Raw genomic sequence first — 19,228 nt, 5'->3', positions numbered from 1 at the left:
CCAGGAACTTCCAAATGCTTCCTAATGACAATAATTAAGCACCTGGCCACAATGACCTGTACCTGTCTGCGGTTCATTCTCAATCAGTTTCTCCCATTAATTACACACATGCTGAGAACAGAAAGAGAATATTCATGGACAACTCCAGGACGCAGGAGTCTGAACTGGGTGGAGCAGCTCCCTGCTCCCTGACTGCTGCACCTCCCTGGCAGGTGTCAAACCAGGTGCTGCAGAGCAGTTGTGAGAGCACCAAGCTTATGCTCACCTGTCTGTAGTAAATATGCTGCCAAAAAGAGGCTTGTATAAAGATCTTTTAGGCTTGCCTAAAAATACAGATCATCTTAATTTTCATACAATTTGTACATGTTACCTGTTACTTAAACCCTAAAGGATCAGAAAATAATGCCCAGGACCTCTCTCAAGTCACATTTTGTCTTTTGCAAAAGAACGAGAAAAGCCTGTATGTAAATGCCACAGGCACAGTTTCTTACTCAACCAAGATACAGTTGCAGGTGAATTTTAAACAAGGAACCTCTCACAAACGCTAGCAGGACTAAAGCTCTCTCTACTCAGATAAGATGCAACATTGTCCCATGCATGTACATAGACATAGACAAGCACAATAAATTTCAGATTAAGATCTGTTCTTCAGGGTTGCATCCTTAAGACAGATATGCTCCTGCAACGGCAGGATCAAGTTTTAGCCAACGTTCTTCGTATGTATGAATGCACTCAACATGAAAGATCAAATTAGGATCTATCAGTTAACCTTTATCACAAAAACAGTGCAAAGAACCGTGTAGAACTCTTTACTTTGAATAAAAGCCACTCTTATCAAAAAGAGATTTCCTATGGGATAAATGGAGTGAGGGAGATTTTGCCAATTGCTGAAGTAATGTGTAATATTCATTGCCATAACAAATCACATCTTACTGTCATCTCAGAACCCAATTCCTGCTCAGAATCTTTCAGTAATAGCTCTCAAAGCACTTAATGTTTTATGCTGAAAAGCAAACTATCTATACAAAGCGTTTAAAGCATGGTATGCAGTGAACTGCACATACAATCACTACAGTATAAAATTTACCAAAGCATAAGAAACCACATATATAGCTATAGATAGATATTCCCTTAAATGGGCAAATACTAAAACACAGAAGGGAAAAAATACACTATAAATGCATATTTGAGATAAAATCCCCATACTACTTCATTTTGCACCATATTCTTGAGAAACATATAAATGCAGCTAAAAACTATACTATTTCCCAATGTTTACTGAAAACAAAAATAAGGATATTAGGACCTTAAATTTCAATCCTGATTTACTTTCAGGGCTCATTAACTTCACATAAAAGTATGCCATTATTAAAATTTTAAAAGGCAAAGAATATAATAAATGAGTATCCATTTCATAATTTTAAATCTGTTATAGTCTACATTGCTTTTTTCATGTACCCATTTCAGGTGCTCTTGAAAACATCTGAAGCAATGATTCATTCCAAAAAAATTTTATTTAAATAACTTCAGTAGACTCAGTGAAATATTTAACCTAAGCAGCTCAACTCACTCAAAGTTTCAGCATAGCTGTAGTGGCTCAATGGAAAATACAATTTTCCCAGTTTAATTGAGTGTGCAGTACCTGAGCTTTGGCACTACCTGTGTGAACTGCCAGACAGCTAACAGGGAGAAGCAGGTAATTCACCTAATGCTCTCACCCACCTAACATCCTTAAAAACTGATGTTTATTTGACAAGACAAACCAGAGGAATCCAATCCTGGAATAGAGGCTGAAGCACCAAAGGAGATTAAATATCAACTAAGGCAGCTGGATGCCATTTCATTTTGGCCTCAACTCAAGTAAAACAAAACACAGGCAACCTGACTGGAAACCCAACAGAAAAGACCCAGAGCAACAGGAACCCTCAGCCAGGACCAGCATCACCCCCCACTTAATTGCATGCTGTTAATGAAAACGTCTTTATTCCAGCCCCCAGTTTTGCATAGGCTCCTTGGGCTCCTTTGCCAGCAGGGACAAAGGGGAGCAAGAAGAGTCACTGGGATGGCTGAGGCCAGGCTCGCTACCAGGAAAGGGTGTGAGAGAGAACCAGACACAGGTAACAAGTTTGCTCCTACAATTTAATCATTTCTGAGAAACGACTTCACAGCACTGGCTAAGATGTCTGGAGTCTGTCAAAGTCAAGGGATTTAGGCATTTAGGCACCCAAGACACTTCTTTAAATTGGAGCTTTGACAGCATCTGGACACAAAGCTTTTGCAGAAGCTGACTTTAGCTCCACTGACTAATCTGCTTATGCACCCTCGGTGGCTGATAACCTGAGTGGCTCCACCAAAGCACAGCTCAGGGGGGCCAAACTATGGCTGTATCTCCAGCAGGATTCAGAGACAAAACCTGTCACCAGAAAACGAGGAGAGGAGCCTCACAGTAGTGGCAGTCAACCTTCAGGGAAGGACATCACACACTGATGTGTTACCATCACATTTGAGCATCTGAACAAGGCAAACAGACTATCTGAAAAGCTTGAAATAGAATTTGGTTAATTATTCAGAATTGTTTTGAAAAATACAGATTAGGCATATTATAAATCATACAGTGTTCAAGGGTTTGAGTGGACCTTAAAGACTGTCCAGTCCCAACTCACCCTGCCACATGCAGGGACACCTCCCACTAGACCAGGTTTCTGAAGGCTTTATCCAACCTGGCGTTAAAAATGGCCAGGGTTGGGGCAAACATGCTAAGTTTAAAATAGGCAGCAAAGATAGGGAGCTACTTCTCACTGGGTCATGAATCCACTTATTCCAATACAGTTCCCTAGACTATTTCAGATCTTTCTCAGTTTTAAAAAAAGGAAACTGAATTACTGTAGTCCTCTTTTATTAGTCACTTAGACCTCAATACAAATACCCTACATTAAGAAGTACTCTATCCAGATTGAAGACAAACAAGTGCTCATATTTACACTCAGTGAATCCACTTCCATGCTGCTGCATCACTAGATGGTAGGAACATCTCTCCATCTAACCAGTAACAATTGCAGTGGAGTACAAGTAGAAAAAAAAAACATTAAAATAGCTATTAAAAAATCCACACCACTATCAATATAAATTCGGAAGTATTATATAAACTAGTCACTTAATGCAAGTGTGACAAGTGTCATTCTATACTGTAAATCCACAGACAAATAACATCTTTACTCCAGCATGCAAAATACCTAGCTATAGCCAGTGCAACACTACAATCTTAGAAAAGTAGAAAGTAAGACTGACATTTTTAAAAGAAACTTATAATTTACAGATCCATCTATTGGTGCCAATACAGAAAGCTAAATATATCTACAGTACCATTAATAAATAATTTTTTTCCACTGAAAACCTATACATAGAAGTAACCATTACAAATCATCAAACGAAGAAAAAAAAATACACTACCCTATGCTACTGTGCACATAGATGTTTTTGTTCACTTATAAACTGCAGGCACAAGATCTCCATCCTTAGTTCCAACAGCTGTCTCAAAGCTCATTACTTTGGATATAAACATCAAAAGGGGAGAAATAACACCCTAAAACCCACAACATTTAACTGAACTGATTTCATCTATCATTGTAATGCCCATCACACAGTCTTCTGACCACCAGACATGAAAGACTGTGATAGACCCAGACTACTGTCTCTACCACTCCAAACAGCTTAGGATTATTCCTCAGTTTTGCCATCTCTTGCTTCCCTCTACAGCTCATTTATAGCTCTGTCTGAGGGCACGAATCTCAGTCACCTCTGAAAAAAAATGCTGGTGACCTTCTGTTGACAATAAAACCTTGGTATTTACCCTTCCACTCTATTGCCTACGTTTATTTTTTTTCCTTAGCTATAGACAAACTTCTTCCTTATTGCATGGCTGTTAAGTCTTCTTTAAAGCTTTTGGGATAGGCCTTGTCAAACATCTTTCAGAAATTCAAGTGAGAAATATTATATGGATCATCCTAATTCCACCAGAGTAGCCCAAACGGATTTATGAAATATGACTTACACTGACAAACATATGAGTTAGAAAACATGTCAACTCTCCCCACAAGATCAGATTCATGAAAACATCAGGATATAAGAAGAGCAATCAATTGCAAAGTCTTCCTTCGTGTTTGTTCCTTTGTCAGCTCAGACTCCACTCCTGCTTACAAGCAGTTGTATTGTATAACAAAATCCGAGCTGGCTGTGCCACATTCCTTCTCCTCATTACCAAAGTGTACCATAACAACAATTTCTCCAAAACAGACTTGCTTAAAGTCACACAGGATGTTTGTGACAGAGTCAAAACACAGCCAGCCACAGGAGGAGTGGAAGATCAGATTTCCCCAGAGGTCCTCCAGTTGTTCTGCTGGCTTCCAGAACAGAAATCTGTCTACTCCTCTCTCCTTCCAGTTAGATCACTGGAATTTCTGTGTATTCTGCTTATATTCTGTACTGGAATTCACTGTTTTAAAATCTAGAGATCTCCTACTTTCTTTCACCATCTATCATCTTAAAAGTTTTCATTAAAAAAAAAAATATATATAGGTCCTGCCTTAATTCCATCTACACTGAAGCTTGTTGCCATGTCACTAATTTACTCCTTACAAACTTTTTCTATTAAATTAATTAGCTGTGTTACAGATGTTGCTATTGATTTATCTACTGAACTAAACACATAATGAAGCAGAAAGCAAAACCAACAAAAAAAACTCCATTATTGCTTTTCTTCTATTATTAATTTTGTCATGGCTCCAAGAATAATTCCCTCAACAGCAACAAAAAGCCATATGCTTTTTCACTTCAGTCTCTCTGTAAAACCACCTTTCTAGCAGTAGAATTAAGAAAATAAGTAGTGATGAAAATATAAACTTGAAAAAAAAATAGAAATAACTAGTTACTTAAAAACTCAGAGTGCATTTTAGAAATTAATATTACTAGCTTTTTTTTTAATGGACAATTTTCTTCAGATTATGATTCCTACAGTACAGTTTTAGGATTATAACAGAGAAACTTGAATCAAAATCAGTAAGCCTAAAGGTACTTTTTTGTTTGATCAAAGCATGAGATCCAGCCGCTACATTTTATGGGTCCAACCCAAATGCTGATCTAAACAGCATGAGCTAAGACAAGCTAGGTTCAAATTTGCAACAGGTTTTCAATTTCAGGATATGAGAAGCATGAAGTGTTTACTGAAATGCAGCAAAAGATTAATGTGTTAATTTCTGCAAGTTACCAAAACATAAATTCACTAAGTACATCAATACGTACCTATCAACTTCAGGAGTGATTTAAAAGTAGCCTATCTGAGCTCCAAATCACCAAGCTGTTACATTTGGAAATGATTAAGAACAGGTAAGAGCAGTTTCAAATATTTGTTTAACCTGGATTCAATATCCATACAGTATCTAGGAGGTCCTATGGTAATCTGGAGGAAACACTACCCTTTCCATAAGATGGATGCAATACATTCAGAGGGGCTAATCAAGCACTTTATCTCCCAATAAAAGTAAAGTAAGCATACACATAACAGCCTATTTTTTTAATTTGGCACATGAAAATACAATTGCTTTTTGGAAGTCATAAAAAGCAAAAGAGTGGGGAAGGGAATGAATGGGTACATTAGGATGGTTATCCTGATCTTTGCACCAGTAAGCATCACACACTAGCTCTGTAACACCTTTACAGAACAATCCTTTCTGTTATTAGCAAATACCTTCACTCTTTTGCATTTGATGGCCACTGAAAAGATACAGCATGTGAATGAAAAGGACAGAGCCAAGAGGCAGAGGGCTAGACAGAAATGCCCTGAAGAACAACCCTGCTCGGGTTGGACCTTGCTGCCTACAGTCACACACCTGTAACTTGCAAGCTAGTTAAGCAGGGATGGCTCCATATCCAAAGATTTAAATAGTTTACTGCAGAGTTTATTTGCTTACTAAACCACCACTTTGTCATTTGGAAGGACTAAAGTCTTACATTTTCACTAATTAGTAGATGTCAGCTATTATACTTTTAAAATGTATAACAGAGGAAAAAAAAGTTTAATCCCCTGTTCTGTAATCCACATCTAGCTGTTCAGGTGCCTAAATACTAACTCCAAGACATTAGGCCAAAGGCAATGCTCAAGTTATTTAGTTCATTTGCATCTAAGTGTCTACATTCAGCCCACCTAATTTCTGATGGAGGACGGAGGAAGAAAAATGAATTCATTACATTTCAGTAAGTGAACATCTTTTCACATGTACACAACTGAAGTTCAGTGAATTGTTTTGTGGCAGCAAGCATCAACATTTGTAATAATTCAGGAAATCACTGTCATTCTAAGAAGACAAACTATTACACCACTGCTCTGCATCTGTTTCCCCCAGTGCAAATCTGTCCATGTCCATGACCAAGTGCTGGTGCCAATGCTCCATCCCCTGTCTGCAGAGCAAACAGGTGCAGGAGCTGATAGGGAAGAGTTGGGAGTCTCAGTCTGCATCTGCAACGCTGGTATTGTGCCTGAACAATGTCATGAAGTGAAAAAACACTGCCCAGTGTCATTCATCAAAGCACTATGATGGTGTCAAGAAAAGAAATATGTTCTCTGCTGTCAACTTGTTTTAATGAAAATGCATTGCAATATTTAAAAAGTTTTCAAAGCTGACTTCTATTTCTGACAGCTGACAGATTTATGAGAGCTATTGTTGATGAAAAATGTGCAACAAGATTAACAATATTCAAAACAAATCAATGTAGTCTGCCTGAACATGCCAAACTAATAGAGGAAGAGAAGGTAACTCAGTAAAGCAAGGACTGTAGAAGAGAATCTAAAGCAGCTTAGTATGAATGTTTAAAGTTTACAATATTTTAAAAAGTGGAACAGCCCTTAATGAACAAATTGACTTCAAGTGTGACGGACTGTGGAACACTGGTTCTCTCAAGCATGAACATTTCATGTTTGATCCTGCTCTCAATGAAATCAGAACGAAAGCAATGAAAGACAAATGGTATAGTTACTGCCACCTCAATTTTCTTGGGTTTTCTTTTCAGGAAACAATTCTGTGGGGTTTCTTTGGTTTTGTGAGATTTTTCTTTTGTGGCTTTTTTTTTGTTAAGGAATTAGCAGATGAAGTAGAACACTGCATGATGAAAACTCTCCATAACTCATCTTAAACATGATCAGCACAGAAACAACTAAAGTGTTTTTAAGCCTATAGTAACTTTTCTAACCATCCCCCTAATACATATAGCATACAGCAGATATAATTACAAGTGGCTGTAAATTTTTTTTTTATGATCAGTAGGAAGAACCGTAACCACCATCCTGTTCTGCACTACTTTAACCTCCTTCTGACTTTTGGTCACAAATTCTATCCTATGCTTCAGAATCCACTCAAGGAAAGATTTTTGAAACCATCACATTCCTACAGAAGTTCTGGCTCTGCTTGAATATAAAAACAAGAGAAGCAAAAAGCCATTGTGTAGTAAGAAAGCTGACCTATTTGCCATCATGAGAACATAACTCAAACAACTGGAATGCTGCAAGGGATGGCTATAAACTCTTCTGGAGGGACAGGCAAGGAAACAGACATGGTGGGGTAGCCCTGTATATGTCAGGGTACAGTTTTGCTTGCTTAAAGCTAAATGATGGCGATGCTAGAGCTGAGTGTTCATGGGTAAGAATCAGGGGGAAGGCCAACAGGGCAGATATCCTGCTGGGAATCCGTTACAGACTGCCTAACCAGGATGAAGATGCAGAGGAAGTATTTGATAAGCAGCTGACAGAAGACTCACGATTGCTGGCCCTTGCCCTCATAGAAGACTTCCATTTACCAGATATCTTCTGGAAATACAGCAGAGAGAAATAGACCAGGAGCTTCCTGAAGTTTATGGAAGGTGACTTCTGGACACAGCTGGTGAGGAAGTCACCTAGGGAAGGTGCCTGTTGGTTGTGTTGCCTGTAAGCAGAGAAGGACTGATGGGTGATGCACTGGTTGGAGGCCATCTTGGGCACTGCAACCACAAAATTAGAGTTTCCAATTCTTCAAGTATGAAAGAGGCAGAACTGCCACAGGCAGCAGAACTGTCCCCTCGGACTGTCAGAGGGCAGATGTTGGTATGTTTAAGAGCCTGGGTGATGAAGTCCCTGGGGAGGCAGTCCTGAAGGACAAGGGAGTCCAGGAAGGCTGGACATTCCTCAAGAAGGAAACCATAAAGGCACAGGAGCAGGATGACCCCACATGCTGAAAGGCAAGTCAGTGGGTAAGAAGACATGGGCCTGACTGAACAGAGCTTTGGCTGGAACTCAGGGGGAAAGAGGAAAGCTTATGACCTTTGGAAGAAGAGACAGGTCACTCAGGATGTCATGAAGTTACGCAGCAAGAAAATTTGAAGGACCAAAGCCCAAAGCAACTAAAACTTGTGGCTACTGCCATAAAATACAATAAAAAAATGTTTCTATAAATACATTAGCAACAAAATGAAGGCTAAGGAGAACCTCCATTCCTTACTGTATGCAGTGGGAAGCACAGTGACAAAGGATGAGGAAAAGGCCAATGTACCTAACGCCTTCTTTGCCTCAATCTTGTATTAAAGACCAGTTCTACAGGTACCCTGAGCTTGAAGACAGGGATGAGGAGCAAAATTATGCCACCATAATCCAAAGGAAGCAACCTGCTACACCACTTGGACCCACACAAGCTCTATGGAGCCAAATGGGATCCAGCCAAGGGAGCTGGGCGAAGTGAGGCCTTTTCCATCATTCATTAGCAGCCCTGGCTAACTGGGGAGGTCCCAGGAGACTGGAAGATGGCAAATGATACCCATCTACAAGAAAAGATGGAAAGAAGATCTAGGAAACTACAGGCCTGCCAGCCTGACCTCAGTGCTGGGGAAGGTCATGGGGCAGGTGATCTTGTGCGCCACTACACAGCATATACAGGACAACCAGGAAATCAGGCCCAGCCAGGATGGGTTTAAGAAAAGCAGGTCCTGCTTGACCAACCTGATCTCGTTCCATGACAAGGTGACCCGCTTACTGGATATGGAAAAGGCTGTGGATGTTACTAGACTTTACTAAAGCCTTTGACAGCATTTCCCACAGCACTCTCCTGAGACACTGGCTGTTCATGTCTTGGACAGGTGTGCTCTTTGCTGGGTAAAAAACTGGCTGAACAGCAAGGCCCAGGTGCAGTGGTGATGAAAGGAGTTACATCCAGCTGGCAGCCAGTCACCAGTGGTGTTCCCCAGGGCTCAGTATTATCTGTATTATCTGTTTCACATTCTTATCAATGATCTGAATGAGGAAATTGAGGGCACCTTCAGTCAGTTTGCAGAGAACACCAAGTTGGGCAAGAGTGTTGAAATGCTGGAGGGCAGGAAGGCTCTGCAGAGGGATCTGGACAGGCTGAATCCATGGGCTGAGCCCAGTGGTACGAGGTTCAACATGGCCAAGTGCCAGACCCTAGCCTTGGGTCACAACAACCCCTGAAGTGCTACAAGGCTGGGGGAAGAGTGGCTGGAAAGCTGCCTGGAGGAAAGCAACCTGGGGGTGCTGAATATGAGCCAGCCTGTGTTAAGGTGGCAAAGAAGGCCAGTGACATCCTGGCTTGGATCAGCAATAGTGTGGCCAGCAGGACCAGAGCAGTGATTTTCCCCCTGTACTCAGCACTGGTGAATCACAAGTCCTGTGTCCAGTTCTGGGCCCCTCACCACAAGAAGGACACTGAGGGGCTGGAGTGTGTCCAGAGAAGGGGAAGAGAGTTGGTTATTGGTCTAAAACACAAGTCCTGTGAGGAGCAGCTGAGGGAGATGGGACTGTTTAGCCTGCAGAAAAGGAGGCTCAGCAGAGACCTCATCACTCTCTACAACTACCTGAAAGGAGGTTGCAGCAAAGTGGGGGTCTCTCTCTTCTGCCAGGTAACAAGGGAAAGGACAAGAGGAAATGGCCTCAAGTTGTGCCAGAGGAGGTTTAGATTGGATCTTAAAATAGATTTCTTCACAGAAAGGATTATCAAGCATGAAAAGAGGCTGCCCAGAGGAGTCATTGAGTCACCATCCCTCGAGGTATTTAAAACAAGTATGTATGTGGCACTTAGGGACACGGTTTTGCAGTGGACTTGGCAGTGCTGGGTTAACAGTTGGTCTGATGATCTTAGAGGCTCTTTCCAACCTAAAGGATTCTTTGATTCTATGATTTTAAATCTGTAAAATGCTATTTTTGCTATTTTATTTACTTTCTTTTTCATTTCTTGACCACATCTAATTCATCTGAAAGGTAATTTTCCTAAGATTAACAAGAAAACTAGTATCTTGATTTTTCAGTTTTAAACTTAGACCACATGAGACATCTTACAGTTTCTGACCATACTGAAAACTAGAGTAATAAAGCCTGTGGGAGAAAAAAGAAAATTAAAACATTGATTTTTCACAAAGAAAGTACCCTAGAAGAAAAGCTGTCAATCACTGATGACAAGAAGCCAGTTACAGCAGAAGCGTGAAATGTGAGCATCACTCTCTCACTACTTTCTATTTATTTTAAATAACAGATGAACAGTCATTAATATTTACTGTATTTCAAATTAGTCAGATAACACAATATTCAGCCTGAAGTCAGATTAGGCAGCAGCTGGTTAGATGGATGTCATCTGTCAGGGGCTTTTCTTCTAAAAGCCACTAATACTGTCAGTGAAAATTACAGTCTACAAAGCAAAAGAACGTAAGTGTTTGAACTGAAACACATATGAAATCAGACAGTTCCCACTGGATTTTCCCCATGTGCTATTACCTCCATGATCAATTCACACTTCAAGTGACAGAAATTGCTGAGAAAGCAAAACATTGCTTGCTTTCTATCCAAAAAGTATACTTTGAGCCAGGGGACATACTTTTAGATAATTAAAATTAATTTTCCTTCCTTTTTGTCAAGAAATATTAAAATCAACCTGCTCTAAAGCAAAATGCTCACTCACTCTTGTACAGGACAACAGGGAACAAAACTTTGTTGCTATTACAAAAGTGACAACATGTTAGTTGGAAACGAGATAAAATCCTTTTTCATTACTAAATTCTGTAACAGTAAAACACAACTTTTTCTAATAGTATTAAAATGAAAACAAAAACCATTCATTCAGAACTTCAGCGACTGTTTAAAATATATGTCAAAATATTGCTTATATAGCACAAAAAGCCCCACAAGTTTTACACCACGCAAGCATCATCATTCCACAAAAACAGTGGCATAGAACTTAAAATGTACATTTAAGTACTGAAGGGTACTAAAATGCTCATTTTCTGTTTCTGCTAAAGTGCTGAGAATATGAGCATTTTGAAATGGAGTGTTATAATAGGTATGTCCAGAAATCATTCTTCTTTTTTTTTGTCTCATCTAGTTTGTTATTTGGCAGGCCTTTCCCCCAATTAATTGGAACAGAATGGCTAAACTTAGAAAGGTATTATTGCAGCTGACAACAGTGTCTTTTGAAATGCATCATCCTCATTTTGAGGATGTAATGCTGCACAATAAGCAGCAAGAAAAATGCATGCATGCTACTTCCTCGCTAATCAGGGAATGCCACCAAGAATTTTAATTTAATAATCAGTGTGCAGCAGTACTGGCTGGATGCCAGCTGGACTCTGAGTGGGTTTGTACAGAAGGGTGGGCAGATCCCTCCTGGGCAGCACTTGGAAGGCGAGGGAGGAGTGTACCCTCGTGGAGAAGGCAGCTCCTGCAGACCAGGCTGTGACAGCACAAGTGTAGCTGGAACATCCTGTGACTGGACCACAGTGGAGGCTGGACCACAGGATCTGCAAGGAGATGCCAAAAAAGCTGGGCTTGTTCTGTTTTAAGAGGAGTCTAAAAGAGAAGCTTGTTGTTGTCATCTGTGATCTAATGGGAGGGCAGAAAGAAAACAGAGCTGGGATGTTCTGGGAGTTGACCCAGAAGTGGGAGGAGATGCAACAGTCACACTAATTGCAACATCAGGAAGTCAGATTAGGGTTTGGAAACACTTTTCCACCTTGTCAGCAAACACTGAAACAGGTGCACAGAGAGGCTGTGCAATCTGCATCCTTGGAGATGCTCAGATCCAGACTACACAGGCCCTGTTTGCAGCAAGGAGTTGGACTTGGATGACTCCAGGGGTCTCTTCCAGCCTCAACCATTCTGTAGCTCTGTGACTCTGTTCCACTTCTCACTCTCCTACATTTGGTGCCTACATTTCAACAGCAGATCAAAAGCATTCAAGTGAGGCAGGGTGAGTATTTCCAGCCGTGCTAAGTTTGGTGAATACACACAGAACCTACCAGCTCAGTATGCTGCATTTGCCCAAACTTAACCTGGTCTTCTGTGGGTCACCACCAGCCCTTTGTGGACACAAGCAAGACCAAGGACATGCTTCTCTTGCACCTCTGTCTCACCACTGGATAATGCTGTGCACTGCCAAATGGAATGCCCAGTTGACTGTTCTGCTCCCTTGGCTAGCAGGGCTGGACCCCTGAAGGCCATTGTCACCCAGCTTTGCCAAGGAAGACTCATTCTCTCCTGTAATATCCACAGCTCTGCTGACAGCCAGCACAGGCCTTTGTATTATCCCCTCTCCTATGACCACTGTGCTTTTTTTCTGGCAGGGTTATCAGCACACTGACCCCACTCGTCACGACCAACAGTTCCCAGTTCTGAAGCCAGGGACAGGTGGGAACCACAGCCATGCCCAGGGGGAGTGCAAGGCCATGCTCCTCTGCAGCACCACCACAGCCTCAGATCAGCTAAAATCTGTCACAAATCTGCCACATGTGCAGGAACCCAAAAGTGTGGTTAATCATGTTTGCTCTTACATGAGGTCTAACAACCATTACTCAGACAGAATTACAAATAACAGCTCAATTTAGATCAGAAGAACCTGTAAATTGTCAAAATAAATCCTAATATTTTGCTTGCATTAAAGAAATCACCAATTAAATTTGAAAACCTCCTGGCAATGTGCTGTTATTTCAACACCACAACAAAATATTTCCTGACATGGTATGACTATGTAATATCATAACTTCCAGGACAAAGCACCAAGAGAAGGAACCCACGACTCTGGGAGAGGGCAACTTCTCTCTTGGTGCACTGGAAATCACCAGCGAGGAGGGCATTAACCAACACCACCACAGCAAATGCTGCCAAGGCTGTAGGGAGCACTCCAACACACACATCTACCACAATCTCCACCAACAAGCCTCAGTAACAAATGGAAAACATTAATTCAATTCACAGTGGCCAAACCTCTCACTGTCATTCCACTCTCCTCTCAATTTTACTCTGTGTTTAACGGAAGGTGAGCCCACTTCACCAGCTACAACCCACCTCACCCTGCTAGGACCACAGTTTTAATAATAATAACTAACCACTATGGTTAACAGCTTGCCATGCTCCACAGGGAATCAGTTTTGCTAGACCAGCTCTCTACTAACAATCCAGCTGCCAGAGGAACCTACACACTCATCTCCCAGTGCTCTGTTACACACATCACATGCTTTTTCCTCTTTACATGCTTGTCTGACTTCATTTTAACAGAAAGAGGATGAGATTTTTCACAACAAATCCTGAGGGCTCGCACTTAAAGCTGATTTCCTTCTCCCCAGGGAGGGCATTCAAGATTCCCCAGGGAATTCAAAGCAAACCCTTGCAAAAGATAGGAAGAAAATTGCTAGATGAAAAGTAATCACAGATCATGGTTTTCTAAAATAGTATCTGAAAATTAATTGAGATTGATTTTTCCTTACTGCTTAGTTATTTTTATCAATTACAAATCATTTGCTTTGCTGGTAGCTGGTGCTATGGGTTTTGTTCACCAGAGCTGTCACACACCAATAGCTTTGGCCCTGGCACATTTACTACATATTGATGTGAAAAAACATTACCCTTTCTGGGCAGACTCCTTCCCTCACATTCCCAGCCTTCCCAGTGCCATTTTTCCACTCAGTGTTTCTTTCTAACAAGACAGCGCGAAGTGTAACTCATAGGCCTTTGCCTGCTCTCAGATGCTCATAACAAGGGATCTGGAACACTCCTATTAACTGAGTCACATTTAAACACAGACATTGGAAGATTTTCTAACAACACCCTCTTTGTATGTATTGTTCCACATCTGGGATAGCGGGCAGTGAACCCCACACGCCTCTGGAATTTCCGAGTTTGAAAGAAAAGGGAAAAAAAGTTTGTCGCCTCAATATTATAGCATTCCATGGAAAAAAGACAGGAATATTAGTGAATAAACCACAAATCTGCAGTCTATGCAAGCCTTGTATGAGCTTGGAACTTTGCTAAGTTCCAAAAATGTTGTATGCAACATGTAAGTAGTTATCAGGAAAACAGTTTCAGATCTTAATTAATCCACTGAGGCTCTAGCTCCTGTCCCAGTAATCAGTCAGCTGGCAATGACAAAGAGAAGTAGGACTTGAGATGCTCCCACAAAACAGCTAAAAATAAAAATGGATCTGTTTTTTATGTTCTCCTGAACATAAGGATCTTGCTCTCAAAGTTTTACTTATTTACAGTTTTTATTTCATGCAACTGACTTTGTTCTTCATTGAAAACATAAAAAGAGGCAACCTCTCCTCCTTAAACTATCAAATATTTTATACATTATGTTGCATAATACTTGTACACCTGGGAAGACCAGCTTACATATTTCTGGAATGTGGATTTCTATCCAGATCAACCAATATGGCAATATCAGCAGCCAGTAAATATAATTACCATCAGATTTTCCACCTCAGAACAGATAAGCCTAGGGAAAACAACAGAATAAAAAAGTAATCTGTACTAATAAATAATTTGATGGGAAGACTATCTTGAAAGAGGTTCATTGCTGCATCAGATAGGATATTTGATATTTTTGGGTTTGAACACTTTATGACTTTCCATTTCTAGTAAGTTAGCGAACAAAAAAACCCACAGAACAGCAAGAGAAGTGCAGCAATTTGCCTTAACATTTTATTACATCGCTGTAATTCAGAAAATATAAAAAATGTTTTTAAAAATGCTCTCAGATTCTTATTACTATTCTACCAGTGATTTAATAATTGTCTTTGGGGGGTGTGGTCAAACTGAAAATTTTACCACAAAAAATAAAAAAGAAAGAAAAAAGAAATTAAACTGCAAAAAACGAGGTCAGCAATATGAAGGGAAAAGAAGCAGAAAAGGATTTTGCAACATATTGTGATTTTGGGAGACTTTGATTGATATCAATCTACCAAAGCATTTAAAAAATAATTTTGGCTTGCCTGCCTGTATAAGCAGAAGCAGAGTCTTGCTCCTCCAGGGAACCACCCAAGTAAAACCACATATATTGTGAGCAGCAAAGTCTACTATTGTCTCCTAAAACAGCAAAGACCAAAGCAGAGTTTTAAATATTCTCAGATGTCAAACATCTATTATAAAAATACTAAAAAAAAAAAAAAAGAGAAAGAGACTCATTTAAAAAAAAAAAAAAAAAAAAAGGCATTTTAAAGTAACATTTCTCCTGGTGCTGTAACTGAGCTACTGCTCCTGGAAGGAGTTTGCATAAACACCAGTCACACTGTACTGAGCTGAGTTAGGTCTGGCGGGTTGAAAACTGATCAGATTCTGGTAACTTCAAACCCATAATTTTAAAAGTTCAACAGTTACAAATGCAGTTGTGTTTTGGGTTCAATAGCATTTCCAATACACACAGAAGTAGCTGCCCTTGCAGGAAGAGGGGGAGGGCAGGGAGGAGGTAAGAATGGTTTTGTCTCACTTAATTATAATGATCTGAAGATTGAAACAAGACCAAGCTTGTAGGAAAAATTAACTTTTCTTACAGTTAACTGGAGCATTTAGAAGGGGAAAAAAAAAACCATTCTTGAGTCAGAAAAGCCCTTATTCAGATCTTTCCACTACACAAAAGTTGATCAAGATGGACTTTTGTCTAGAGTGCTTTATTTCAGATGTATCACCCACTAGCATACTGTAACCAAGCCAAAGTAGCAAAAGTCTCTTAAAACTACTCCTGTCATTCTGCATCTATGGGTACTGCAGTTCAGACACACATCCCCATGAATTAGCAAAACACTTTTTCTGGAAACAACACTACAAAAGATTTAGCTAAAGCATATGATGCTTTGTGCTAGTCAATAAAAATAGCATTTAGAAGATTAAATAATTAAACCAACAAGAATACTCATTCAGGACTTGTTCAAGCAACAGCCTGAATTCAGTAATTGAGCATATTTTTCATTAACCACTAGAGGTCACACAGTAACCATGGCAGGTATCCAAAAGATGACAGGACTCGAGAAACCTTATGGTCTGGTAAAATCAAAACACAGGGGTACTCATTGATTTGCACCCACAAATGAAATTCCGAAATTTATTTGAGTAGCTTAGTTCCCCAAAAGATCCAAAGAACATTAATTCACAGATGTCACTTGGTATTTTACATGTTCATAACATAGAAATGTGTTATTTTTACTTCTAAAAAAAAATACATCAAATAATGGGTGGGGGTGCAGCTTGCAGACCTTTTGAAGGTTTTCCTGATTTCTTCAAATATTTCCTCATTTAAACTTTGGGAACTTCAATTCAAGCAAAACAGCTTCAGCTATGCCTATAATTAACACTAAAGAATCACAATAAGCTGGAATGTTCTAATATTTTACTAGTGAATGTCTTGCTATGTAAATAGATATTTTAATATTCCAAGAACAAGAGAAATAGTAATAAAACCAAATATGATCCCACACGCATAAAATACATTGTGTTTTTCATCTCATACCAAAGCTTACACTGGACACAATAACATACATTCTCTTAAATCTGAATGGATATATGCCATCAAAATTTAGGCACAGTTGCAATGGTCAGGGCCCAGAAACTACTAGCTTGCAAGAAATTCGCTTTAATCCTATAGAAAATCTATTCTATTTCCAAGCATTTGCAGAAACACTATTTGCAAAGTATTAAAATGCTTTATGCTGTACACAGCTAATTAAAAATTCCCTATAAAGTTCCTTTAAACCCTTCAAGAAGGTATTCTGTGCACACAAGTGCAGAGTGAGAGATGGGTCCAAGTCAGTGATTCTGTGCTCCTTCCATATTAGACTAAATCTTGGATCAGTATACAAAATATTTCCTGAACTGACTCACTTTTTATTCCATTTACTACAGTGCACACTCCATCTTCTCTTTGGAGAAAAATTTCATTTGATTAGATCCCAGCAATGAAATACAGAGAAAGACCTGTGTATTAAAGTCTTTTACTATGGCAGAGCAGCACTGCCAAGGCATTAAACTGCCCTCTAACCCAAGAACTGGTCCCACCAGAACAGGTGCTTCTGTTGACTTGCATTACCTGTTCTGGAATAAGTAAAATATTTCACTCCCTACAGCTCTCAGTCTGGTACATTTCAACATTAAAACAAAAATAATAACAACGAAGAGCAGTGGAACAGCTGTAATCTGAATAATAATTTTAAAAGTTTCAGCACCCATCATGTTTCTCAGCACAACATACAACACTACCGAAAGCTCACAGGACACACATTGCACTATAGGAGCAATTCCTTGAGACGAAACAGCAATCATAAATCACGTCTTAAAAGCAGAAAAGATGCAGACTATTCTCAGAATGAAATTAACACCACAAGTCTATCTAGCTCTTTAAGAAATATTACAGAAAAAAAAAGCAGCTTTACCTGCACACAAACTTGTATGTATACACATACCTACACGCACACAGATTGCAAATCAGCAGTGATTGCTTTCCGCTTCATATTAACACAGCAAGATTTACAGACTCCATAAAAATTTAGAAGGCAAAAATATTTTTAGGGGAATATCCAAATACAAACCTGCTTCTTCTGTGCCTGCCTTTTCTGAGCACCCAATGTAGCAGACTTAAAGCTAAGAGACTTGGACTGTCTCCTAACTTTCACTGAATCTCTCCGGCGATCATATGAAAAAGACGACGACTTCTTTGTAATTTTCCTCTTAGGTGTGTCTGCCATTTCATCCAAAGTATGGTTACCTTCAAGCAAACAGCATCCCAAGAAAATAAAAACTCAGTATCATCAAGCTCCCACCAAGCTTCTAAGGAACAGTCTTCAATCCTACAGGAAATCTAGCAGCCTGCAAGGAATGGAGCCCACCGAAGAACTTTTCAGTTCTTCCAACAGGTTGTAAAAATGAAAGATGCCGATGGTCCTTCAATGCTGTATGTCAGTGAAGAGCAGGCAGAACTCCTTCTTGCTGTATAAACTCAAACAGGCTTCAGCAGTGATGCTAATCTGAAAACGTAGTGACTATCCTGCTGAGCACGCTAAAGGTGAACAGGAGGTAGTTCCCTGCACACCAACAGGGTGTGGAAGTACACCAACAGGGTGTGGGGATGAAGCAGAAGACTTTGGGTTCAAAGCATCTTCTTAACTCCTTCCTTTCTGGGCTACTGCTAGGAAAGCAACTGACAAGTCAGACTGGTGAAAGCTCCCTAAAAAGACAGCATTATTTTCTTCTCTTTGGATCCAAGGCACTTTCTGAAGAAACCTTTAGCATGAGGTAACTACCCCATTAAATGCATTAAGGGCTCTGTTTTAATTTAATTTAAATATTCCCTTCTCTTCTTTGTCAATAAGATTATTCACACTATAAATCTAGGAATTACTTCAACTTCTAGGTCAACTAGAAAATAAAGTACCTGACTCTGAACTGTACTGTCCTTCCTGGGAAATAACTATGAAGTTACAGCAGTCTCTTAGGACCTGCTGGTATCAACGGATAAGAGAGTAACGCTAATGAATTCTTATCCCAGTGACACTGTGGGAATCTTATCAGACAGCTGAGATTGCAGCTTTTGTACCAGGACTGTGTTTAGGTAGGAATGTTTCTCTTGCATAAGGTATTAGCCAAGGAACTCTACAAGGGTGTAGAACCCCGAGAGCTGCTGCTATTGATTTCCATTAAGCAAAACATATCCAAAGGGCCAAGCTCTACAAACCTAACACTGAGATTTAATCGATATTGAAAGACAAGAAAAAAAAACACCTTTTGACAAACTTAAGCATTGTGCAGGGTCTTTCCCAGAAACACTTCCTTATTTTATTCACGAAGCTACTTCGCATACAAAACAACTGTGAATAATTTATAGTTGCAGGATTATCCATTACTATAATTAAGCTCTAATATGGGTCAGTCCTCTAGTGTATGAGTCTCACC

At 39.8% G+C, this 19,228-nt stretch overlaps 1 protein-coding gene across 12 annotated transcripts in view; it reads right to left on the bottom strand.

Annotated features, from left to right (window-relative positions):
- Positions 1-19,228, bottom strand: part of PARD3 (par-3 family cell polarity regulator) — a 441,649-nt gene that overhangs the window by 366,198 nt on the left and 56,223 nt on the right. Inside the window, exon 1 of one of the 12 annotated variants that reach the window (XM_085050359.1) lies at positions 17,869-18,338. The exons of the other annotated variants lie outside the window; for them this stretch is intronic. Coding sequence (XP_084906485.1) covers positions 17,869-18,024 — 156 coding nt within the window. The 5' untranslated portion in view covers positions 18,025-18,338. Of the gene's footprint in view, positions 1-17,868; positions 18,339-19,228 lie in introns of those variants that run through there. 12 annotated transcript variants of the gene reach the window in all.

The sequence above is a fragment of the Lichenostomus cassidix genome, chromosome 2 (genome assembly GCF_008360975.1).
Source record: "Lichenostomus cassidix isolate B80296 chromosome 2, HeHo_3.0, whole genome shotgun sequence".
NCBI lineage: Eukaryota > Metazoa > Chordata > Aves > Passeriformes > Meliphagidae > Lichenostomus > Lichenostomus cassidix.
The sequence above is the reverse complement of the archived record's forward strand: the minus strand, read 5'-3'. Positions and strand labels throughout refer to the sequence as shown.